This window comes from Cervus canadensis, chromosome 3 (genome assembly GCF_019320065.1).
Source record: "Cervus canadensis isolate Bull #8, Minnesota chromosome 3, ASM1932006v1, whole genome shotgun sequence".
NCBI lineage: Eukaryota > Metazoa > Chordata > Mammalia > Artiodactyla > Cervidae > Cervus > Cervus canadensis.
In genome coordinates this window covers 97,984,507-98,010,710 of record NC_057388.1, presented here as the reverse complement: position 1 = coordinate 98,010,710, position 26,204 = coordinate 97,984,507, and the positions used below count along the sequence as shown (strand labels likewise).

Below are 26,204 nucleotides of genomic sequence, written 5' to 3'. Positions count from 1 at the left end.
TCCAGGTCCTGTCAACTGTGATTTTCACTGTTACTTACACTGCTGTTGGTGTGCTGTGTTTTGTAGGTAAACGTCCAAAAAAAGGAATGGCAACAGCCAAGCAACGTCTTGGGAAGATCCTTAAACTGAACAGAAATGGCCACGCACGTTTCTTTGTGTGACGGAGCTGTGGCCGTGGCCACTATTCCCTTCGGAGACCGGTCTTGGGGTGCGGGAGCCTGGAGCTTCCACGCGCCCCACTGAAGCAGTTTGCATGTACAGTAGGGAACACTGCCTGAAGAACAAAATGAACCTGATGCTGCATTTTCACTGTGCCACACCCACTCAGCAATAACCATTTTGGACCTGGTGGGGAGAGGAAGAAGGAGGGTAGAACCTTAAAAAGAGACCTTGAACTGGAAAGGGTCTCTTGTCAGGGCTTGAATTTCATTTTGTTGTTGGTAGTGTTTTGATTTATTTTCAGTGATAGGGTAAAGAATTATCAGTAATTTATTTAACAGATTTTTTTTTAAAGTTAACAGCTTTTAAATTCTTTCTTTTTTAAAGCTATTTATTTGGAAGATTTCTGGAGAAATATCTCACTAATTTAGATTTAAGAATGTGAAGGTTTTTAAATTATTTTTGATAGTGCGTGTGTTACACGTGGGGAAGAGCCACGGTAACAGTAACTAGTCTGGACTCTTAAATTTGCTATTCAGGTTAAAGTCTTAAACAGGGATTTGATGCATTAATTATTTTAAATTAAGATGTATATGAAAATCATTTTATTTTATATATTTCATGTGTTTTTTATAAGCTATTAGCTTCGCTTTTGCTAACATCCAAGGTGCATACTGTTATCCAGGTCGATTACCTATGTCCCACCTTCCCTCTGCACTCCCCCTCATTTCGTGATGACACAAGACTCTTCTCTTTGCAGGGAAACACTTTCGTAGCCAGTGTGTAAGAACTACATTCAAGACGCCACATTTCTCATTTCGTTTGACATTGCAGTTTTCTTCTAAATAGAAAAATAGGCTTCTTGCATTTTCACTTTTGCTGATGATATCTGGGTCCCAAAGAGTACAGCTTTAATATCTTTTCCCTACTTGTGGGAAAAGTATTATAAGTTTGGTTAAATTGTCATGTTTGTAGTTTTCCAAATACATTTGTAACTCCAGAGGGCCTTCTTCATACTGCTGGTGTTGGAGGGCAGGGCCAGCACCTGCCACAGAGGTTATATTTTATGATGCTTTTATTCTGTATACCTAATCTGTTGGAAAATATGAAATATGGTTTGACTTAGAATATTCAAATCTGCATAATAAGCCGTAATATAAGACTATACTATATTAAGTTGTATAGAAGCAAGCATGTTGGAGTAGATGAATTGGGTGTGTGTGTGTGTGTGTGTGTGTTTAGTTTTTTGTTTCTTAACCTTCTAAAGCGTTATTTAAGATGTGGATTTGGAGTAAAATGGGTGCTTTCTGCAGTTTCTTCCATCTGTCCTAACTTAACCAGTGCATAGTGAGGTTAAGTATCCGGTTGAGCTTTAAGGAATCATTTATATCCTTTGTGCACAATTTTTACTAAATGCCAGTTTTCAGCTGCTTGCAATAGCTTATGTTTTCCTCTCCGCCTGTGACATAAAAACAAGTAATTTCTTGTTTCTTGGGGGGTGGGGTGGAGATATTTCCAGTTCTGACAATAGAGCATTTTATAAGTTCCTACAAAAAATACAGGCAAATTGGATAAAATTTATTTTTATGGAAAAGAAATATGGCCATATTATGGATTTGTCTTTTTTTTTTTCACTCAGCAAGGTAGCAGGACTTTCCCTTTTAAGTATCACTTGAAGAGCTAAGAAAAAAGAGTCTATATCATTGTCTTTCATGGTTTCAAAGAGAAGTATTTCTTACTCTGTTTCCATTCCAATATTTCATGGAATATATATGATATATCTTATGAATTAGCCTTTTTGGTTTAAATGACTGGACCACTGTCTGAGTCTTATCTGGGTTTCAGGAAGAATTTTTATGGAAGTACTAAATGTCTATAATAGGCTGACTTAAAACTCTGTCTACACTTTGCCAAAACTAGGAAAGAAGTAGGTACAGTCAGTCATTTGGTTGGTCATCAGATCTCAAGATATCAAAAATGTGGGTTTGCGTGATTCTCCCACCTTCCCCACACAATATAGTACTGTGATGTTTTGGTTTTCTGTAGATAAACCGTTTTAGTGTTATAGTACACATGTTTTGGTTTTAGTTTAGAAATAAGAATTATCATTTCTTTTCCAGCTACATTATGCTCTGGGTTCTTTTGTTGTCTTTACATTTTTCACAGCTCCAAGTATTTTTAATTACCTGACTTTTTTTTTCCTTTAGCCATAAAAATGAAAATAATTTATTTTTATGAATTAAAATTGTGGCCAGTATCTGCCCTGTGTACTTAGGCCAATAAATACTAATTTTAAGTAGCCAGTATATGGAACTTCTAAGTGAAGGTACTGTGGATTCATTTTTGGCAGTGTTAGCCCATTAACTGGCTAAATTTTAAAACCTTTCAGTAAGATGAAATAACCACTAAAATAGAATACATGTGAACTTTTTGTGAATTGGTAAAAATTCAGCCACTGAATCCAATGACCTCCATAGTCAAAGCTCTTATAAAATCACTGACTGTGCTGCATCCCTGTATCTTGTGGAAATGACTGAACTTTGAAGTGACTGCTGCCAGCATCTGGACTCGACTGTAATAACCTTTCATCTTTCCCTCAGTCTCATTTATAAATAACACCACCCTACAGACACTGCAACTTAGGAAGACAGCAATGGTGGCATTTAGTTAGTTATAAGCAAATACAAATAATGACCAACAATTGTCATTTAACATATGCAATTTTAATTGTAGTAGCAGGTAATCATTTTCCTTTATTGATTCAAATAAGTGACTTCTGTTAACCTGGGATCCACTGTACTCTAATTCATAATATCACATACTACTAAGCTCTCCAGTATTGATTAATGATGTATACTCTACAAAGCTGGCAGTTCATAATAGTCCAATATCCTAGAAATACTTCGAACTTAATAAGCATCAGTTGATTTTTAAAGCATACAGAATTGAAAATTCTGACCAGAACCATCTTATAAACTCAGAAAACAAGCTCATCTGTATCACTAAAATATTCAGCACTGAATACTGCTCTGTTTTTTAATCCAATTATTGCCTTTTTAATGAACTCTACTGTATTTATTCATATGAGATCAGATATTTATCATGCATCTACTGTGTGCCCAGCACTACTTAGTACTGTGGGAGTGGGGGGATATAAAGTTGGAGTTGTGGTCTCTGCTGTTGAAGGTATTCTCTAGGAAATAGGCAGTATTATTTTCACTTCTAGGCAAACTTAAACAAAAGAGGGCCCATTCATAGAAAAAACAAGACATAACTTTATTAGTTTCAGTGGAAATACACTCTATAACTATAGAAGTAAAAAAACAATTATTTTCAAAATTTAAAAGACCTTTCGAAATTTAATAATTTAATGTTCATAATCACAGGAGCATGTTATAGCATGAAAGGAGCAGAAGACCTGGGTGTTTGTCCAAGTTCTGCCCTTTATATTTCAGTTGTGTGACCTTGAATAAGTCACTTATTCTTTCTGAGTCTTAGCTTTCTCATTTGTAAATTTGGATCAAAACTCAGTTAAGAAAAACATAGAAAAGTGTTAATCTAATTACACTTCATACTTGCAGAGAATTTATGATAAGTTACAACTGACAACGAATGCACATTTATGTGCATTTTTAAATGAAAACTGCTGTTACTCATAAAATTTGCTTCATATCAAATATGTGCCCAGAGCATGCTACCTAAAAAAAAACTGAAGAGTCTCTAAAAGGTGCTGAATTAAACTCAGAATCAGTGTGTGAGGTGAAAGAAAAAGGAATGAGATAGTTTGTGGAGAAGAGTGAGAATGTTTATCCCCAAGTAATCATTAAGATGATTAGATGATTTAAAGTAATTAAAATTAGTTTTTGAGTTCTTCTCAAAGATTACTGCTTCACAGATTCTGCGTACTCTTCAAGGCACTAGAATAGGGTAAAATAAATTATGGAATTAGGATGGTTTAGCAACTACTCACGGTAGTAGGGCAGGAAAATAAGGTGGAAGGATAATGGGGGATCAGCTCTGAGCAAAGACAGCTCTGAGTTGGCCAACAGTGGCTCATTGGGTAGAGAGAAACCCCTGTAGTGTAGGAAGGGAGTCTTGGCTGGAAGCTTCAGGAGAAGAGATTCTGCTTTTTGCAAGAAGTGCTCTCTCGTGATGTCAGCTCCTCAAAGAGTTGATGAATGACTGTATGGCCCAGTATACTACTGCTGTAGTAGCTATTGCAGTGTATAAGCATTTTATGATTTCATATTAAAAGACGAGGGCTTCATTATAAATTTGAAATTTTTTCAAAAATTCATTTTTTCTCATTAGTTATTAAGCTAATTGCTTCCTCCAAAAAGAGAAGTTAAAGGTCATCAGTCATTTTCAGATGCCCCAGATTTTCATTTAAAGCAGTTTTGAGAAGGTTGAACATCTGATCTTTAGCTTGAGAAAAGAGACAGATGAAACCCAGAGAGGGCAGTGACCAGCTGGGGGCTTGGTGGATACTAGGCCTCTGGTACTTTGCTCCCTGCGGCAGCCCCTTTTCTGGGACACTGCAGCCTCGGCTCGTCTGTGGTGGGTGATGTCGATATGCTTCCTAGAAGCTGGGGGAAAGACAGAGGAAGTGACATACTCACTATATTGCTGTTGAACGTAATGTAATTTTAATGCTGTAGCCTTACTAAACAACCTTCCCTTATTTTTTTATTTTTCAGTAAACGTCATGCCATAAGTCAAATATTTGATACCCCTTACCTAAAAATTTAAGTTAAGGACATTAAGAAGCAAATGCCTATTTCCAAAGCAATTAGCTTGTCAGACTGTGGTTTTATTCTGTTATGGTATTTCTTTTCTTCTTCAGTGGGTAGAGGAAACTTAATACTCATTTACCTGCATTCTACTCCTTAGAGTCTCCCTGTCACCCTTCCTGTCCTTTTCTAGTGTCCTGAAGTTTTGTCTTAACAAGTGTAATACTGAATTTTCTTTTTGTTAAAGCCTTTTTGAAACTGTGTTCAGTGATTCTTCCAAAAAGTTTTATCTGCTCTGCACTATTTCACTAATAAACCTTGGCTACCACGTAGCCCAAGACCTCCAAGTAGTTTACCTATGCAAGACCTGTGACGTTCTGAATTCACTTTTATTTCAGAAGACAACCTTAAATGAAACTTAATCATAAAGACAAACCTTGCCTCCACCCAGTTTTATTTTGGCCATTTTGTTTTCAAAGTGTCAGCTGTTTTCCCCCAAGATTTTTCACCAAAACAATGATCATAAGTGCTAGAATATATAATATTTTGCAGGAAAAAAAATAACCCAGAAATACTCATATTTCTTTGGTGGATTTTGGTGGGTAACCATTACCAGCAGCAGGTGTAATATATAATAAGGAGTTGATTCCTTGCCTAGAATCATTTCTTCCCTCTAAGATTCATAGGATTCACCTTTTATTTTTGCAAAGCTTACATATAACTTCCACATTATAGTCAGGGACCTGAGGTGTAACTTGCTAAGTGAACCCCAAGGTTATTTTATCTTGCAAAAGAAACCTAAACCAAACTAAGGGCCTTACATTTATGGTTAGACTGAATCAAAAGCTATAACCTCAGTTTTTCCAAAAACAGCTTCTGACTGCAAAGCAAGTCATGCAGTTGTTAGGTATGAAATAGCACTGATCAGGAAATGCACATGCATCTTGGCAGACCGCGTTTCCTTCCGAAAAGACTTTTCTACTTTTAATATAAATTAAGCCATAACAGTTTCATGCTGTGGAAAGAGGGTGAAAAGGTTCATTTTAAGAGATTATATAATATGAATTTTCACATTGCTGTGAAATGTCTAACTTCGCCAGTGCTTCAGCAGGTTTGTTTGATTTGGGGGGGCAAGGGGGAGGGTAGAGGGTGGTGACAGGGAGGGGTAGTCTTGGTTTTAGGGGGTTGAAATCTGTGAAATTTGAAAAGGGACAGTTGTTGGCTCTGGTATTTACTAGTTTTGTAGTAATGTTTTGCTAGCCTGACTGACTTTCCTGACCTAATTCTCATGCCCATGGTCCCAGGTGACTGGTAGCCTTTCTTGTTCGGGGTGTCTGCAGAGTAGTGTCTTGTTGTGTGGGTAGGCAGTCAGCGTGTGTGCACATGTGTGTCCTTTGAATACAGAAGCACACTGTGACGGTGGAGTGGGGTGTGGCTGGGAAGTGGGATGCTGAAGCTTTAAGAGCATTTTTTTTTTTTTCGGATTCATAACAGTATTTCCCATCTTTTGCCTGCAGGCAGGGAAAGTGTACAGTATTTATTTTGTTTCTGTTTTAAATTTGTAAGTTTTTAAGTAGTTTACATTGATTATTATAGAGAAGGACAAGTGACTTGTTTGAAGTTGTATTTGGTATTCCTACTTTTCAATTTCTGTATTTTAAAATATTGAAATTAAAATTGTATTACTTCTGTTTTGATTTTTTTTTTTTAGTACTCGGTGTATTTTTTGCTCCTTTTGTTTGAAAGTATAAATGTTGAAAGTTGTATAAAATGTGTCTTTGAAAGAAAAAAATCTGAATTCTATATCCAATTCTGACTTTCTGTTCCCGTTTTCTGCTTATTGAGTCTTGAGAGAATTATTTGAGAATGTGAAAAGCTGTGTCAAACTTAGGCTCCTTCGAGTTCTGAAGGTTTCAGTGTGAAAAGTTTGAATGTCTTATTACCTTATTAGATGTGTTGTTAAGGAAGCAGTTGTTCAAACAGGAACACAGAGGGGTGACTGGCTGCGCTGTGGTCATGGGTGGGGGTGCTTCCTCATGGTCACTTAAGAGCACACACACACCCCTCTTAGAGCACCCGCAGTATCACACACACCCTTTAGAGCACCCACAGTATCTCTCTCACACATACACCCCTTAGAACACACCCCCCCACATACCCACACCCCCTTAGAGCACCCGCAGTATCTCTCTCACACATACACCCCTTAGAACACACCCCCCCACACACCCACCCCCTTAGAGCACCCGCAGTATCTCTCAAACACACACACACACACCCCCACACCCTTAGAGCACCCGCAGTATCTCTCAAACACACACACACACACCCACCCCCTTAGAGCACCCGCAGTATCTCTCTCACACATACACCCTCGAAACACCCCCCCACACCCACCCCTTAGACACCCGAGATCTCTCAAACACCACAAACACATACACCCCTAGAGCACCGCAGTACTTAAACACACACACACACACACCCTTAGAAGCACCGCAGTATCTCTCAAACCACACACACCACACCACACAACCCTTAAGCACCGCAGAGTCTCTCAACACACCAACACACACACCCTTTAGAGCACCCGCAGTATCTCGCAAACCACACCACACCCACCCCTTAGAGAACCCACAGTATCTCTCAAAACACAACACACACACACAACACACCTTAGAGCACCCGCGTATCTCTTTCACCAAAACCACCTCAAACAAAACACCCACCCCTTAGAGGCACGCAGTATCTCTCAAACACAACCACACAACAACACACACACACCACACAACACACACCCTTAGTAGCACCGCAGTATCTCTCTCACACATACACCCCTTAGAAACACACCAACCCCAGCACACACCCACCCTTGAACACACACACAACAACCCCCTAGAGCACCCGCATCCAGTATCTTCAAACACACACACACACACACACACACACCCCCTTAGAGCAGCCGCAGTATCTCTCATACACACACACCCCCTTAGAGCACCCGCAGTATCTCTCAAACACACACACACACACACACACCCTTAGAGCACCCGCAGTATCTCTCTCACACATACACCCCTTAGAACACACCCCCCCCACACACCCACCCCTTCGAACACACACACACACACCCTTAGAGCACCCGCAGTATCTCTCATACACACACATCCCCTTAGAGCACCCGCAGTATCTCTCATACACACACACACACACACCCTTAGAGCACCCGCAGTATCTCTCATACACACACACACACACCCCCTTAGAGCACCTGCAGTATCTCTCATACACACACACACACACCCTTAGAGCACCTGCAGTATCTCTCATACACACACATCCCCTTAGAGCACCCGCAGTATCTCTCATACATACACACACACATACACACACACACACACACCCTTAGAGCACCCGCAGTATCTCTCATACACACACACACACACCCCCTTAGAGCACCTGCAGTATCTCTCATACACACACACACACACCCTTAGAGCACCTGCAGTATCTCTCATACACACACATCCCCTTAGAGCACCCGCAGTATCTCTCATACATACACACACACACACACACACACCTTAGAGCATCCACAGTATCCCGGCACACACACACACACACACACACACACACACACACACACACACCTTTAGAGCACACACACACACACCTTTAGAGCACACACACACACACACACACACCTTTAGAGCACACACACACACACCTTTAGAGCACACACACACACACCTTTAGAACACACACACACACACACACACACACACACCCCTTAGAGCATCCACAGTATCCCGGCACACACACACACACACACACACACACACACACACACACACACCTTTAGAGCACACACACACACACCTTTAGAGCACACACACACACACCTTTAGAGCACCTGCAGTAACCCGGACGCTGCTCTACTTACAGGGTGAACAAACAGCAGAACTGTTCTCTTTTTCCAGAAGCTGCTGTGGCTGTGAAAGGACATGGCACCTGGGGCCTGGCTGCCTCCTGAAGGTGGGAGTGGAGTAGCTTTACTGAGGAGAATGCGGTCCCTCTGGACAAGGTGCTCTGAGGACTCTGAGAGCCAGGCCTGGCAGGATCTGAGGGCGCCGGGAGAGAAGAGCACAGAGGCAGGACCCGAGCAGGCAGCGCTTCAGGGCGCAGGGCACAAGAGGGGCCTAGGAGCAGGGCGGGAAGTGGGCGGAGAGACCACCTTGGAGGAGGATCCTGGAAACCAAAGCAACAGACGGGCAGAGGCTTCTGCTCTGCCCCTGCCCAAGAGTAGAGGTCCCCAGGGCGCACACCCCAGCAGCCTTACCAGAGTGTTACCCAAGCCACGTTTGCACCACCTCTTTCTACTGACTGGCCTGCTTTCCTCCCACTGATGGAAACCTAGATCTGAGGAAAGCTGTTTCAAAAAAAAATCAACATGCTCTCTGTAAGCCTGTGAGGTGTTTACTCTTCCTCCAGTTTATCTGTTGGGACTGATGATCAGGACCTGCACTAATTAGACTTTGAGCCTAATTTTTTTGTTTCTACCAAGCAGTGATGTGAGATACACAGGAGCGCAGGATATGGGTGTTGGAGAGTGAGGGGAACAAGTGCCCCACGGCAGGCAGGGTTTTGAACAGAAGCCCTCATTATCTTTGTTTCATTAAGTACTCACTGTAGGCAAGGCATATTTTAATTTCTTCCTCACAATCACCCAAAGGGCGAGGCGCTGTCCTCCCCACCCTACTGATGGAACTGAGGCCAGAGGGTAAAGAACACACCACCAATGAGTAGAACTGAGATAGGAATCAAAGCCCAAATCTAAAAGCCATCTTAGTTCTCCTGATTAAATTATTATATACTTTGAATTATTGAAAAGGAGTAGATGGTCTTTAGGAATGGTTCTGTCCTAAAATTTTCTTTGTAGGCACTTACTTGGGATCAAAAGGAGTAGATGATCTTTAGGAATGGTTCTGTTCTAAAATTTTCTTTATAGGCACCCATTTGGGATCCAAAACATATTTTTTTAACAGAAGTTTCCTGTCACTCAACTGAAGTTTTGAGTCTGTACTTTCCCAGGGGCTGGGTACACAGGAAAAGACTGAGGTTTCTCTTCTAGGAACCCACCTCCTGGCTGTAAACAAGGGGCACGTGACGCAGGAAGCAAGCTTGAATCCCCACAGTCGCAGCCCCCAGGGTCTGTGTAAAGGCCGTGCCTGTGCATCCTCCGCCAGCTTGGCCCGCGCCCCCTGCGGGATGCGCTGCCCCCACCACTGCAGCCCTTCCCTGTGGCCTCTCTGCCATCCTGTTCAGCGCCTCGGCTGCTGGCTCCATGAGGGGATTGGCCCAGATGAGGAAGGAAAAAGACTGTCTGTTCTGCCTGCGCCTGCTGATACAGAGGCTCTGATTTCCAGAGCCTGGCTCCCCTCCCACTCCCATCCCAATCACCATCCACACATCATCATTCTTAAGTTCCCCGGACTCTCCTTCCTTGCTGGACTCTTGCTACCGTTGGGCCCAGAAACATGCTTTATGCTTTATTAAAAAGCCAGTTCTGAAGTTTTGTAGATTCATATTCCTTCTATGCCGGAGTTGGACACAGAGGAAAAAATGAAGGGCTTAAAAACAGAATGTAATACATGTGGCAGATATAACTTGGAACAAAAGGTTCACAGTAATATTAAGATAGTATTTTGACGTTCCCTTAAGCATTTATTCTAGAAGCTGTCCTACCTAGGGAACTTGATTTCAGGTTCTGGAGTAACACCCATGGGTGGCAGATGACCTCTAGGGAATGGGAATAGGACAGAGGGGTCACTGAAGCTGGGAATCTGCACACACTCTGATTTTATGATTTGGGTGGTCTTTTTCCTAATTCAAATAACATGTCAATTTTGTAATTAAAAAAGACAAATCAAGGGTTATGGATTAGCCGGCCCAAGATGCTAATTATACCATGTACCTATTCACACCCATCAGAAACAGGCCCTTCTGAAACCATTAGGTGTCATTTCAGGGGCTCCGAAGAGCTCTGCTATACCATAGTCCTTAGTGCAGAAAAGAATTCAACCAGAGGCAGTGATAAGTGATTCATCAGAACAGGACGCTTGTGAAGCTTACAAACGGGTGGGCAAGAAATGTTAGGCCACAAGAACTTATTGGGCTACAGTTTTATAATCAGAGGAAAAGTGGGGAAGGGGAGAATAACTTTGTTTTTCTTGAGTAGACTTCATGCTTACATCATCAGCTCCTCCAGGTTGAGCAGGGGAGTTTTCTTGTCTGCAAGGCCAAGCTAGGTCCACAAATTGTTTTTTATGTATGTAGAAAGCATATCCTAGGGATTATTAATTTACTGAGCTCACTGGGCAGTATGTAGGTCTCATGCCACCCTTGTTTTATTGTTTTGGGGCATGTCTCATGCTTCTGCTGCATAGTTGCTAACAAGCTTTTTAGCATTTTTTTTGCTAAGCAAACCTGCTTTCTTGAGTAACTGTTAACTTACAGGGGTTTCCCATATTTTTTCTACTTACAATCCCCCAGTGGGAATAACTATTTAATCACCTACTTTGTCCCTTTACTCTGGCCCTATCACTTCTGGTCCCCGGGGTGCAGCCTAGCAGGGCTGGGCTGGGTCAGGATGCTGAATGGGACACAGAGCCAGTCACCAGGGGGAAAACACCCCCTCCACCCCTGTTCTCAGCCACGTCTGTGCTCCATTTCTCACTCTGCAGAGTCCCTTGTTTTGTCTGAACTACCAGCCTGAGTTTAGGGCTGGGACTACATGTGTTTTCTATCATCAGCACCTCCCCAGAGTTTCTGTTCAGTTCAGTTGCTCAGTTGTGTCCTATTCTTTGCAACCTCATGGACTGCTGCACGCCAGGCCACCCTGTCCATCACCAACTCCTGGAGTTTACTCAAACTCATGTCCATTGAGTAGGTGATGCCATCCCACCATCTCATCCTCTGTCGTCCCCTTCTCCTCCCGCCTTCAATCTTTCCCAGCATCAGGGTCTTTTCAGATGAGTCAGCTCTTCGCATCCCCAGAGTTTAGCATACTAAAAATACATTGGATAAACAGGTGAACAAATATGGATAGTCCTCATTTTCATCATTCCCTCCCCCAGTCTCTCCCTCCCTTAGAACCTAAAACTGAAAATTTTATGGTAATGCTTTGCAAACTTTAGTGTATATGTGACTTGATTTGAAATATAGATTGTTCTAATGGTTACTGTGTAAAACTAAACAGATTAGATTATGAGAGGACTTTTTTTTTCTATCAAAAGGAAAGGAAAAGGTGCTTCCTGAAGGTGTTATTGGATTCCACAGAGCAGTTTTTTCGGAGTTTTGAGGCAGGGCCCTTCATGGGTGCTGCTCCTTCTGCTTTAAATTCGGGGCAGGATGATGATCAAGGAAGGTATTGCTGTCCTCTCCTCCTCCCCAGAGACCAGCTCTGTGTAACCCAGGGTATTGGGAGGGCAATGTGGTCAAGCCACAAAGTAACAAGGTCTTGTTATAGGGTTGCTCAGACAATGAGACTCCCACATTCCCTATAATACATACTACAGAGGGGTTACACAGTGATTGTTCCTAGAACAAATGAGGTGACTTCAACTTCCCATAAACAGCAGCAGGACATTTCAAAACAGGTTCATTCCCTATATAAGGATTTAATTCCCTCATAGACAAGTTTTACTAAGTTTCAAGTCACCACTTTCTGCTCACCATCTTCTATCCTCCAAACTCTTTTTACTTTCTATGCCTTCACTATTGTCTATTGTCTTTATTTACTTATTTATCTACTCTTGTGTCATGTATTCCCCAGGTTTTCATCCCTAAATTTTTTTTTTTCTTGCAGGGGTCGTTCTAACTTGGATGTCCAATTATTATCTCTTATACTCCCTTCACCTTTGCTCTCCTTTCAACCCAGACTGGTTTTCATGATCTATTAAGACAATTATCCTTTGCAAAAGCCCTCCAAAACTTGTCCTGATCTCCATTCACGTTGAATTCAAAGGGCAAAACCCAAATCTAAGCTGAACCCAACTTCCCTGAAAATTGGAAGCAACTAATCTAGCCATTGATATGATCCCTGGGTCGTATCTTCTCCCTCCCTGGCCCCCGCTCTAGTCCCACTTGCAGCTGATAATCCTTCTCCACATCCTACTGGGAAAACAGAAGCCTGGGCTGCAACAAAAAGTACTGGGCTTAACACAATAGAAATCTATTCTCCCACAGATCTGGAGGCTAGAAATCTGAAATCAAGACATCAGCAGGGTTGTGCTTCCTTTGAAGGCTCCAAAGAATCCCTCCTTGCATCTTCCAAGCCTCTAATGACTGATGGCAATCTTTAGCATTCCTAGATTTGTACATATCATTACAATCTCTGCCTCCGTTGTTATCCTGTAAGCAGATAAGGTAGGAGATCCCTGGGGAAAGAAAACCAAGCATGGCTTCCTTGACAGAAGAGAAGCCATTTTGGCTGAAGCCATTTTAGGCCTAAGCTATTTTGAGATCTAGTTCTGGCCACAATGCTTGCCCTTGAACAGGTCTCAGTAATAATGATCTTAAGGGAACAAAAGGACAAACTGTTAACAGGCAAGAGAAGTAACAACAGCAAAGATAACAAAGCAGTTGTAAAGACTCCCAGTTCTGTTTCAATGGTAAAGACTAGTCTGAAGCACTTTCTTGAGCTGTTCTGCAGAAGTTAACCACCCCTCAGGTGCTCAACCTGGAGAAGGAAATGGCAACCCACCCTGGTATTTTTACCTGAGAAATCCCATGGATAAAGGAGCCTGGTAGGCTACAATCCATGGGGTTGAAGAGTCAGACACAATTTAGTGACTAAGCAACAACAGGTGCTCAACCAGCAGATCAACTAGAAACTAAGGCCTGATGCTATTGACCTTTTCTGTACCTCATGACTGCAATCAACTAAAGCTTGGGCTCTGTCAGTTTACCCCAATTCTATGCTGACTTCTGCTCAAGTCCTTTCATGAATATGCATGTACCTTTAGCTTAAACCTTCCCCAATTCTGCTGTTTGGGGAGACACTGCCTTGGGAAAGATCACCAGTGTTCTTACTTGCTGCAGGTACTAAGTCCTTTCTCCTGATAGATCTTTGGCTTGGTTGTGTCTTTTGGCTCAACACCCGCCAAGGGGCAAACCAAGCTTTCGGATAACAAAATCACCTTTACTTTTTTTAAAAAAAATGTTATTTTATTGTCAAACTGTACTAAAGCCACAATTAAAATTTAAAAATTCAGTAAATCCCCTGGTGATTCAGTGGTTAGGACTCAGCACTTTCACTTTGGGGGCCCAAGTTCAATCCCTGATCAGCGAACTAAGAACCTGCAAGCCCTATAGCATGGCCAAAAATAAACAAACAAAACTGAACTTAAAATACAATTTTATTAAAAAATACACAACGACAATTTTTTAAGCAATTAAAATCCAGGAGAAAAATTGCTCCTCACCCCATCCCCTAATTCATTTTCATCTGTCTGTATTACTATCTACTCTTCATCCATACACTTAATAGATCTTTGGTAGCTTAACAGCACTTAATAGCACTTTGGTAGTAATATTAAAACTAGAATTTTATGTTCATTTTAAGTTAACGGAATACGGTAAGTATTTTTCCCCCCACAATCTTTCTGCCCCTCAACTTTCTTTCCCACTTTGCTAACACCTCCTACTGCATACTTCCTACAGTATCAGTGCCCACAGCCCTGGTCCTGCCTCAGCTTTCTCTGCCCGTTAAAAAATACTCCACCACATTCATACACACACACATGGGATTCGCTTCTTGCTACCGATTTAGACATTTTTATACAGCTTTCTTTTTTCACTTCACATCATAGATGTCTTTCCAGGTCAACAGGCAGAGAGTTAACGCACGCTGGTTAGAGCTGTCTCCCAGTCTGGATAACGATCAACCGCATTGCTCCCATCACCCTACTTCCTCCACACAAGTGCTTCTGTACGTACCTTATCTACCTTTCCTTTTACTTCTAGAAGATTCTCAGAAAAATGGCTAGGTCAAAGATCACGCACATTAAACACTGTAGTAACTGTTCCGGGATTACTTTCCCAAAGGGCTCTAACACGTCACATGTCAGCCAGCCACGCCCGTGAGGTGTTCCTGTGCCCCCATGGCCTTTAATACAGTCCATTCAGCAGGCGCGGGGAGAAATGGCTTTTCGTTTGAAAAGAAGGGATTTTCACGTTTAAAACAAGGGATTCACAGCCTGCGCAGAGAAAGTAAAACTGAGGCCGGCTTTGCGACTCTGTGTGATTGCTTCCACCTGAGGCGGCCCCAGCGCGTCTTCCCGGTTTCCCTTAGCATCTAGCGTTTGACTCGCGCGACGCCGCCTAGCGGTTCGCAAGTGCGCGTCCCAAGCCGCTCCTCCCAGCGCCCGGCGCAAAGGTGCGCGGTCCGCCTGCCGCACTATTTCCCGACGCCCGGACTCAAAAGCGGGCGGCGCGCGCTCCCGGGCGGCCCCACCCCCCTCGTCCCGGCGAAGGCGCTACCAGAACGCCAAGCGCGACCCCTCGCCTGGGTCGACTCTTCCTGTCAGCACTCTGAGGGGACTCTTCGGCGAGTCCCCCGGGCGCTGAAGAAGCTCCTGAGGGCTTCCGACGGGGTGGGCGCGCACAGCTGAGGGGCCCGGTGCCGGAAGGCGCCGAGCTTCGCTCAGCTGAGGAGCCGGAGGCGTGGCGAGGCCGCCGGGTTTTGTTTTCCCCCGGCCGGTGGGAGCTTTCAGTTTCGTTTTCGGCCGCAGTCTCCTCCCCGCAGGAGCCGCCTGCGCCCCTTCAGTCGCGGGCCCCACGACCATGGCGCCGGCCGCCCTCCTCCGTGAGGTGACCCAGGTGCTGTGCGCGGCCGGGGGCGCCTTGGAGCTGGAGGAGCTACGGCGCTGCGTGCGGCCGGGCGTCGGCAGCGATGTGCTGGACCGGCTGCTGCGGGAGCGCGGGCGCTTCGTGGTGGCGCGGCGGGCGGCCGGGGCGGGCGCGGCGGCCGTCGAGCGCGTGGTGCTGGCCGTGTCGCCGCTGCGGCTATGCGGCGCCCATCTGGGCCCGAAGCCAGGCTGCGCGGGGCTGTGCGCGCAGCTGCACCTCTGCAAGTTCTTGTTCTACGGCAAGTGCAAGTTCCTCAGGGACGGGTAAGGCGCCGCGCCGGGAGCCCGACGGCGGGGAGGGCGTCTTCTTCGCTCCCCGCCCTTCGTCAATTTGGGGGAGAGACTATGAGGTGGCTGTTCCTTGGCTTGTTCCCCCCTTCCTCCTCCTCCCTCTTCAGCGAACGTATATTGAGCGCTTTCTGAATATGTGGAACTGGGCGTGGGGCTCCGCGTCGAGCGGTGGCCTGGGGGAGGGACCGAGAGCCCAGCACGGGGAGGGACAGCCTGGGAATGGCCGAACCGGGCTGGGGGTGGGCTCACGGCCCCGGGTGCCCAGAGCCCGCTCTGTGGGCCGCTCAGCTCTCTGTGCCTCGCCACGGAAGGCATCTTTTGAAACCCTCTCTTCACCTGCTGACTAGACGCCGGCGGCTTCCGTTGTATTTGGAATACAATGCAAGCTTCTAACCCTGGCCCCCAGTGCCCCTGAGGGAACGGAACGAGTCCCCGCCGGCCCTCCATCCTGGGCTCCTCAGGGTGCCCTTCCGGTCCGGGCACAGCTCCAGCCTTTGCTCATCGGGTGACCTCTGCTCTCCTGGACCGCCTTCCCTGGTTTGCCTAGTATCCTTCAGGACTCGACTCAGGCATCTCTTTCCTTTGGAGCCCTTTTCTTCTCCGTCACGTTCTGTTTACTTTTCTCATAGCGCCCATCATGGCCTCCCCACTGTTTCAGTAGAATGTAAACTCAGGAGGACAGAGACCCCCTCCGTCTTCGTCCTGGCTGGCCTCTCCCGGCCCTCAGCTCTGTGCTCTGCACCTGGCAGGTGCTCAGATTGGTGGAGTAGATTCATGAGGTAAATGCTAAAGAATTTGGACCTACCCTGAAGGTAATGGGGGCCCGTCAAGTAGCAGGAGAGGGCAGCCATCAGGTGTGCATTGTAGGAAGCTAGCTTAGATAGTGGTACGCATGCTCATTTAGAGGAGGATATGATGATTCCGTTTGGAAGCTAGTCCAGTCATCTGGAAGAATTTTAGTTATTTTTCTTTTTTCTGCCGCAACAGGGTAGACCTTCATGCTCACATCAGGTCTAATTGTGAGATTTAACAGCGTGAAGTATGGACCTTGATCCATATAGTCGTTTAGGGACCCGGGCTGGCAGACCTAGACTCTGTCCTCTTCAACCCATGACTCTTAAGGCCATCTGGGTATCAGGTTCCAAGGAGCAGGTAGAGAAGATGGATAGTAGAGGGCTAGTTGGAGATTTTTATGGGCCAGTTCTGGAATGGTAGCTATTTTTCTGTCCATGACCCAAACACCACAGGATGTCTCTACCTGGATGCAGAGGGAGTTGGAAAATGTCCCTGAGAAGCAGCTGTCCAGAAATCCTTAGATTCGAGTATTTCAAGACCCAGATAAGGCCTTATGAGGAACGGATGTATGTGTGAGAAATTTGGGAGAGTTGGTAAGAGGAGGGTGACAGTATTCAAGAGTTGATCACTCATTTTTCCTTGTTATCGTTCGTTCACTTGGAGATGACTTCTTTCTTACTGTTGACAGAGAGTGGGAGAGGGTTTTGTTTTGAAGATCTGAAACTTGGGAGGATTGCCAGGACGTAGAGATGCAGGTTTTGGGAGTTTGGGAGCAGCGTTTACTGTGGCTGCAGCAGCAAGAGGGTCTGATCTGAGGTGGAAGCTGAGGGTGGAGCACCAGGGCAATTGAGCCTTCAGAGGCTGGTGGAGAGGCAGCATCTCAGGGTGGAAGGAGGAGCAGCATGCAGAGAGGAAGGTAGATACAGTAGGTGGTAGATGGAGGGATCTAATGACAGAGGTCACTAGTGGGTCTTGTTAATGTCTATAGTTGGTAAAATAAAGATAGCAGACCTGCTATTTTTAGATAGGCTAATTCCCAAAATTGGGGTCAGATTTTGTCTTGGAAATCTAGTATTTATTGGCCTGGATGATCCTGAGTTCTTTTGTTTTTTTTCTGTCTTCTTTGTGGTTTACACAGGACAGTCCCTTGAACCTTCCTTCTTTGACTGTTTCCGGATTACATAAGGGAGAGTGGGTGTGGTCAGCTGTATGTTCTGTGCTTTCCCTGCGAAGCTATCTGTCCTCCTCAACTGCAGGATCAGCTGTCGCAGACATAGATCATCACTGCTGCTTTTGTTGGTGACCTCTGGACAGGGTCCCAGGTCCCTGATTCCATCCTTTGCTTAGGGGACAGTGAGCAAGTGGTCAAGAACCCAGCCCCAAGACAAGTCTGCCTTGGCTCTGCTCCTTGCCAGCTGAGTGATCTTGGACAAATTAGTTTTTATCTGAGCCTCAGTTCTCTTATCTCCAAAATGGGATGGTATTACCAATCTTACAGGCTTGTTGAGGACACTATGAGTTAATTCACAAAACATTTAGGCAAACCCTGGTTTGTGGTAAATGCCCTTTTAATAGCCATCATCATCATGATGATCATTGTAATTATGAAGCCCCTCTGCCTAGAATGGGACTTCCCTGGTGCCTCAGATCTTAAAGAATCCGCCTGCAGTGCAGGAGACCTGGGTTCGATCCCTGGGTCAGGAAGATACCCTGGAGAAAGGAATGGCTACCCACTCCAGTATTCTTGCCTAGAGAATTCCATAGACAGAAGAGACTGGCAGGCTGCAGTCCATGGGATCACAAAGAGTCAGATACTACTGAGCAACTAACACTTTCACTTTTCTGCCTAGAATGGTCTTTCCTGCTCTCCGCGCCTGGCTCCTTAATCCTTAGTATCAGGCTCAGACTTTATACCATTCAGGCACCCTCCCTGATTGCTTCTCCACTCCTGTCAGGCTCAGGTGCCGCTCTGTGTGATGATGGATCCTGAGTACAGCTGACCTTGTGCTTCCCACCTTTTAGAGTCATCTCAATGTCTTGTGTATCCACTAGAGAGGAGGGGGGTTGGATGACTCCATGGTTTTTGGCCTGTGCAGTGGAAGAGGGAAGTTGCTCTTTATTGTGTTGGGGGAGCCCAGGGGAGGTATGGGTTTGGGGAGTAGGTCAGTGGTTCAGTTTTCTTTTGAGATGCTTATCATAAGTATGGCAGTGTCTGAGTCAAGCAGATGTGATTTACCTGACTCTGCTGGGTTCTGTTGACCCAGGTGATCATTTGAAGGCTTATCTTTGGATCTTTGGGGGCATAGTGCCAGTTCTTGGCTCATAGTTTTCAAGAAGCAATTGTTGATCAAAAGAATGGAAGAAGGGAGCAGAAAAAAGGGCTGGGCCTCAGTGGTGTGTTTGTGTGTGTCTGTGTATGTATACACACTTGTAGTCATAAGCCATCCACACTCATTTATTCAGCCAATGTTAAATGCCAGTAAGTGCTCAGTGACTGGCACACTGACTGTTCGGGGAATGGCCCTGTAAGTCTCATTAAATACCTGCTGAGAGGTGCTTCCCTGGGCCTGGAACTCACAAGGCACCATCTGTTCCTTTGCAAATAAGCACTATGATTTTTCATGGACATGCAGGTTTTCTCTGATGCTTCTAAACAATGTCAGGAACTGTTCCTGAAAAATTATCTTAAGGATTGATTTTACCAGTCGTTTCAGTTTGCTCAGGCTGCCGTTAATAAGGTTCCACAGACAGGGTAGCTTAAGAAACTTATTTTTTCACAGTTTTGGAGGCTAGAACTGTCAAGGTGTCAACATATTCTGAGGCATCTCTCCTTGGCTTGTAGATGCCATTTTCTCCTTGTATCTTCACATTGTCTTCCCTCTGTGTCCTAATCCCCCCGCCTGTTTTAATAAAGACACCAGCCAGATTGGATTAGCCTGCCCCTTGTGCCCCCCACCCCCTGCAGTGACTTCATTTTTTTTTTTAACTTAGTCACTTTTTTGAAAGACTCCAACTACTTCTGAAGTACTGGGGGTTAAGACTTCAGCACAAGAGTTTGGGGGGAGACATTTCAGCTGTGACCTTAGCCCTGTTCCTTTGCAGGAAGGAATGTAGGAACGGTCACAACTTGAAGTCCAATCACAACGTGAGCGTGCTGAAAACACATGGCGTGGACCACCTCAACTATGGTGAGCTCTGCATGCTCCTGTTTCAGAACGACCCCTTGCTCTTGCCAGAGGTGAGTGCCAGGAGGGGTGGGCCTGAGGGTAAGTGATGAGGAAGAGGCCAGGAGGTTGGAAGACAGGGAAACACTATGGCAGAAGAGACTCCAGGGGCCCCACAGTGATCACTGAGGTCTGTCTGTCAGAAGCCTTGGACTGGATTCCCGGCTCTGCTGATTTTTAGACTCGTGACCTTGCACCAACCTTGCCACTTCTTGAAGCCTCCTTTCCTTCTATGTCAGTTGGGCTGGTATTTCCTTTACAGGGCTTCTGTGAGGTTGGGGGAGCTTGTTTGGCCAATGATTGCAGTCAGTGGTTACACAGAGCTTAGGGGGGGTTTGGGATTCCAGCCAGCCCCTCCCTGTCTAGCTGGACTTAGAAAAAAATGCAGGTACCACTGGGCTTTGGAGGTCTGTGGGGAAGTTTTCTAACTTGGGTCATTGTGAATTCTCATACTGCACTTCAGACAGAGACCACTTGTTTTGAAGCTCCCTGCAGTGGTCGTGGATGAGTTCGAGTCCTAAGAGAAGTGGACACCAAGACGGGATTGGAAGTGGGAGAGATTTATTTCAGGGGAGCAGAGGAAGGTGGGGGAGCCTCCATGTGGTGATGGTGCCCTGAAATCTGTGGCAGGAGAGGGGAAGGAAAGGAGACTGGGTCGGAAAGAACCCCGACTGCGCACAGTTCCCCAAAAGCTTCTGCCCAGCCTGCACAAAGTTCTCAGCTGAAGTCCCTGTTGGCGACATCGGTGTCTCCCCAGAACGGCCTGCCTCTGAGGGCGGGACCTCTGTGTGCGGAGGGCAGCAGCCAGGCCGAGTGTTGGCTGTGCTTTGCGGCAGATCTGAGCGGTCATTCTCTGGCCAGCATGGGTTCTGCGGGCTGTTCTGGCCCTGCTTCTTGGATGAGGTGACAGCGATGAGATGGATATATTTTAATGACATTTAACAACAAAACATTTATATTTTAATGAATTATTATTCAGTTGAAATCACTTATTTGAGAAAGATGCTATAGAGCAAATGACTGGCACATAATAGGTATTAACTGTTTTTCTTTGCTTTTTGAAAGTTAGTATCAATTTAATTCAGTTAACCTTTATTGGGTATCCACTACAGGTGAGGCACTGGAATTAAGGAGATGAGAAACCCCTTCTGCTCTTCCAGGCGGGGCACAGCTACTGGGTGGGACGAGTTGGCGGTTGATAGCAAGGTGCTGTTGGTTGTCAGTGCTTTAGTGGGATTGTCAGTGCTTTAGTTGGAGTTGGTGCTCTGGTCTCAGGGGCACAGTTTGGGCACCAGGGAAGGAGTCCTGGAGCAGATAGTGGTTGCTCTGGGTGCTGGAGGATGAGTGGAGGATGAAGATCTGGGAAGAGGGAGGCAGAGAGCCTGCCTGGTCAGGGCACAATGTGTACGTCAGCATGACCTGGATTTAGGGTGGGAGGGAGAGAGAGAACTAGGTGGGTGGAGGCTCATTTGCACAGCCTCCTGTGTCACAGGAGGAAGTTGGATCGAGGTTGTATTGGGAGGGTAGGCATTAACTTTTGGAGCAATCACCTTGTTAGTGGTGTGAGTAGTGAATCAGCAGGTAATCCATCTGGAATGTGCAGTCTGTCTCCTGGGCTGTGTGCGGTGGTTCAGGACACAGTGCTAGCACACGGGCTGTGGCTATAAGCTCGGATCCAGTGCGGCTTTCCTTCAGGACTGCTGCTCTCAGGCTAGTCCCTTCATCATCAGGTGACCGTTGAGGGGCCGCCCCCATGAACTGAGCACCCACTGGTTCTAGTCACTTGTATATTTTTCATTTAATTCTCACAATAGCCCAGCTTTGTAGGTAGCATTAGTCCCATTTAGGGGGTTAAGAAACGGAATCTCAGAGCTGGTGAGTGGCCTGCTCAAGGTCGGGCAGCTTGTAAGTGACAGGATCAAGGTTAGGGCTCAGCTGTTGCTGATCTTCTCCCTGGGGCTTCCATCCCCAGAAGGTGGTCCCTGATGATCTAGGTCTGGGCTCTGCAGCCCTCTGTTTGATATAATGCCTGTGAGTTGAGTGGGTGGGCCCATGGTGGTCTCTGGCTTGGAGAGACCACCTGGTCTCTAGCTCCAGGAATGTGGAATGTAGAGGAGAAGGAACAGCTGATTGAAATTCAAGCCCCACCTTACCAACAACCCAGTTCAGCAGACACCGCCTGTGCCAGGTGTACTAGATAGCTGTGTGACTTAGAGCAAGCCTGTTAACTTCACTGAGTCTCATTTTGAAAGGGCTGTGTTTGGCCTTCTTGAAACCCTCAGAGCCTCTTTGACCTTGAATTGGAGAAAAAAAAAGTTGGGAGAAGCTGGGTCCTGGATTAGAGGGAATTGGTGAATCGGGGGGGGGGGGTGCAGTCGGTAGAATGCAGGGATTGTTAGGATGCTCCTGTGTGAGTTACATTAAAATGTCTCATGAAGGGAGCAACTCTGATCAGCTGGAAGTTTTGTTTTGTGTTTTTCCAACCAGAGAAGCTTGCTCTGGGCAGTCTGCTGTCCTCCTGGTTCCCATTTACCAAGGGCATGTGCTAGCAGTTGTCCATCTAGAGTGAGGGATGTTCTCAGAGCTTGTGACCCATGTCACGAGGGGGTCACAGCCTTGGCTAGGTCTCTGGAGGAGCATCAATTAACCAGAGACTGCTCAGTAAGGAGGTAGTGTCATGTGAGGCCTTTCTAAGCTGCTGTATTTTTTCCTTCTTCGTTAACAGATCTGCCTTCATTACAACAAAGGAGATGGACCATACGGCTCTTGTTCCTTTAAAAAGCACTGTATCAAGCTCCATGTCTGCCAGTATTTTTCGCAGGGTGAATGCAAGTTTGGCACTGGCTGTAAGAGATCCCATGACTTCTCTAATTCTGAGAACCTGGAAAAACTGGAGAAGTTGGGCATGAGGCCGGAGCTGGTGAGCAAGCTGCCTTCCATTTACAGAAATGCTCATGACATCAAGAGTAAGAGCTCTGCTTCCATCCGGGTGCCACCTCCACCCTCGAAGTCACAGGAGACTTCCGGTAAGGCTCTGGGTTGGGGCTCCTGGATTCCAGCTGGCTGCCAAGTGGAATGTGTGACTTTGGGCAAGTCTGTGCTGCTCCGAGAAAAAGGGAGTTGGCCACCCCTTTCCAGCCAGTGGGGGCTATGAAGATGAATTGAAATCAGAGCTGTGAACAAACAAGACATTCTAAACAAATTCGGGGTTGGTGTGGACGGTGGGTGAATTCCCTCTGGGCCTGAGATCTGCATGGAGATGAGCGATGCTGCTTCTCCCTATCCAGTCTTCCCTCTTCCACCCTGAAGAGCTTGTTTTCCTGTGAAGGACCCCACAGTTAAGAATGCCATGCTCTACAATTCTGGGGTCATCCTTTGCATTATGTTCTGTTATGTTCTATTAAATTTTTTTTTTTAATGAGTGCATGAGGCACATTTTATCTATTTTTTTAAATTTTGGCTCTCTTTTGACATGAACGGAATTTCTTTTCATCATTGCAAATTTACTTTGTTCAGTGCTCATCTCTAAGTGGTACCTGCTGGGCCACAGTTGGCACTGACTTTTGTTGAATGATGAACCTGCCAGGATACTTTTTATTTTTTCAGGAATGTCATGCTTAGCGACAGGCATATGGGGGAATTTTGAGCAGAGATTGTTTCTTTAGTAAGCGTTTCTTTTTTTATATAAAGCTTGTGACTAGACTCTGTCGGGTCTTAGTTGTGGCACATGGGATCTTCATTGCATCACACAGGATCTTTTGTCACAGAGCACAGACTCTCTAATTGCCTTGCATGGGCATAGTTGCTCTGTTGCACATGGACTCTTAGTTCCCTGACCAGAGATCAAACTCCTGTCCCCTGCATTACAAGGTGAATTCTTAACCACTGGACCACCAGGGAAGTCCCAGTAAGCATTTCTTGAGTACCTGTTACAGTGTGGGAAGTGAATACCGTGGTTCAATACCAGGGAGGCTAAGATGCCTTGGTGTCCTGTGAATTTCACACTATCTGCTGCTGGCTGGCCATCCTGATAATCCATTTTCTCATTCAACAAATTTGAGTCCTTGCCGTGTACTGGCCAGTGTCCTGGGCCTTGGTTCTACTTTGGTGTCTCTGAGACACGGCTCCCCCAACTTGTTAGCTGTACTGATAATCTAGGGTTTTTAATAGACCACTTCCTAAATTATTAATGCCAGGATGAGCAGCAAACTAACTTACCACTCTAAACTTACCTGAGATTTATATTTGAAAGGTGTCCTCACTGTATGTTTCCTTTACATTTTCTTCAATTACTTTTGGCTAGTTTCTTCTAACAGTAGGAAGCCTAGAAGCAAACAATTTTGCTTTAATAGATTGTTAAGAGTGTCAGTTGGATTATGGTCTTGTTAGAAAGGCAGGGAAGGATACCTGCCCCTGGAGGGAGTGGGAGGCAACCTCTGAAGCGCCACAGGTGTGAGCTTTAAGGTCCAGCCTGTGGATGTCTGCTGCTGCTAAGTCGCTTTCAGTTCAGTTCAGTCACTCAGTTGTGTCCGACTCTTTGTGACCCCATGAATTGCAGCACACCAGGCCTCCCTATCCATCACCAACTCCCGGAGTTTACTCAAACTCATGTCCATCGAGTCGGTGATGCCATCCAGCCATCTCATCCTCTGTCATCCCCTTCTCCTCCTGCCCCCAATCCCTCCCAGCATCAGGGTCTTTTCCAATGAGTCAGCTCTTCACATGAGATGGCCAAAGTATTGGAGTTTCAGCTTCAGCATCAGTCCTTCCAATGAACACCCAGGACTGATCTCCTTTAGGATGGACTGGTTGGATCTCCTTGCAGTCCAAGGGACTCTCAAGAGTCTTCTCCAACACCACAGTTCAAAAGCATCAATTTTTCAGCGCTCAGCTTTCTTCACAATCCAACTCTCACATCCATACATGACCACTGGGAAAACCATAGCCTTGACTAGACGGACCTTTGTTGACAAAGTAATGTCTCTGCTTTTTAATATGCTGTCTAGGTTGGTCATAACTTTCCTTCCAAGGAGTAATCGTCTTTTAATTTCATGGCTGCAGTCACTATCTGCAGTGATTTTGGAGCCCCAAAAAATAACGTCTGACGCTGTTTCCACTGTTTCCCCATCTGTTTCCCATGAAGTGATGGGACCAGATGCCATGATCTTAGTTTTCTGAATGTTGAGCTTTAAGTCAACTTTTTCACTCTCCTCTTTCACTTTCATCAAGAGGCTTTTTAGTTCCTCTTCACTTTCTGCCGTAAGGGTGGTGTCATCTGCAAATCTGAGGTTATTGCTCTTTCTCCCGGCAGTCTTGATTCCAGCTTGTGCTTCTTCTAGCCCAGCATTTCTCATGATGTACTCTGCATATGAGTTAAATAAGCAGGGTAACAACATACAGCCTTGACGTACTCCTTTTCCTGTTTGGAACCAGTCTGTTGTTTCATATCCACTTCTAACTGTTGTTTCCTGACCTGCATACAGGTTTCTCAAGAGGCAAGTCAGGTGGTTTGGTATTCCCATCTCTTTCAGAATTTTCCACAGTTTATTGTGATCTACACAGTCAAAGGCTTTGGCATAGTCAATAAAGCAGAAATAGATGTTTTTCTGGAACTCTCTTGCTTTTCTGATGATCCAGCAGATGTTGGCAATTTGATCTCTGGTTCCTCTGCCTTTTCTAAAACCAGCTTGAACATCTGGAAGTTCACGGTTCACGTATTGCTGAAGCCTGGCTTGGAGAATTTTGAGCATTACTTTACTAGCATGTAAGATGAGTGCAATTGTGCGGTAGTTTGAGCATTCTTTGGAATTGCCTTTCTTTGGGATTGGAATGAAAACGGACTTTTTCCAGTCCTGTAGCCACTGCTGAGTTTTCCAGATTTGCTGGCTAAGTCGCTTTAGTCTTGTCCAACTCTGTGCTACCCCGTAGGTGGCAACCCACCAGGCTCCTCCGTTCCTGGAATTCTCCCACTGGAGTGGGTTGCCATTTCCTTCTCCAGTGCATGAAAGTGAAAAGTGAAAGTGAAGTCGCTCAGTCGTGTCCAACTCTTTTCGACTCCATGGACTGCAGCCTACCAGGGATTTTCCAGGCAAGAGTAC

General features: G+C 45.5%; 2 protein-coding genes across 5 annotated transcripts in view; both read left to right on the top strand.

The window, feature by feature from the left end:
- The window catches only part of KDM7A (lysine demethylase 7A), a 75,231-nt gene extending 68,651 nt beyond the window's left edge, over window positions 1-6,580 (top strand). Inside the window, exon 20 of the mRNA XM_043463865.1 lies at window positions 67-6,580. Within this exon, the coding sequence (XP_043319800.1) occupies window positions 67-161 (95 nt within the window). The 3' untranslated portion in view covers window positions 162-6,580. The remainder of the gene's footprint in view (window positions 1-66) is intronic.
- Window positions 6,581-15,339: 8,759 nt separating this feature from the next.
- Window positions 15,340-26,204, top strand: part of PARP12 (poly(ADP-ribose) polymerase family member 12) — a 41,524-nt gene continuing 30,659 nt past the window's right edge. Inside the window, exons 1-3 of one of the 4 annotated variants that reach the window (XM_043463863.1) lie at window positions 15,340-16,060; window positions 19,985-20,120; window positions 22,832-23,132. In XM_043463863.1, the coding sequence (XP_043319798.1) occupies window positions 15,732-16,060; window positions 19,985-20,120; window positions 22,832-23,132 (766 nt within the window). In that variant the 5' untranslated portion in view covers window positions 15,340-15,731. Of the gene's footprint in view, window positions 16,061-16,503; window positions 16,867-19,984; window positions 20,121-22,831; window positions 23,133-26,204 lie in introns of those variants that run through there. The other 3 variants (XM_043463862.1, XM_043463861.1, XM_043463864.1) reach the window with 3 other exon arrangements.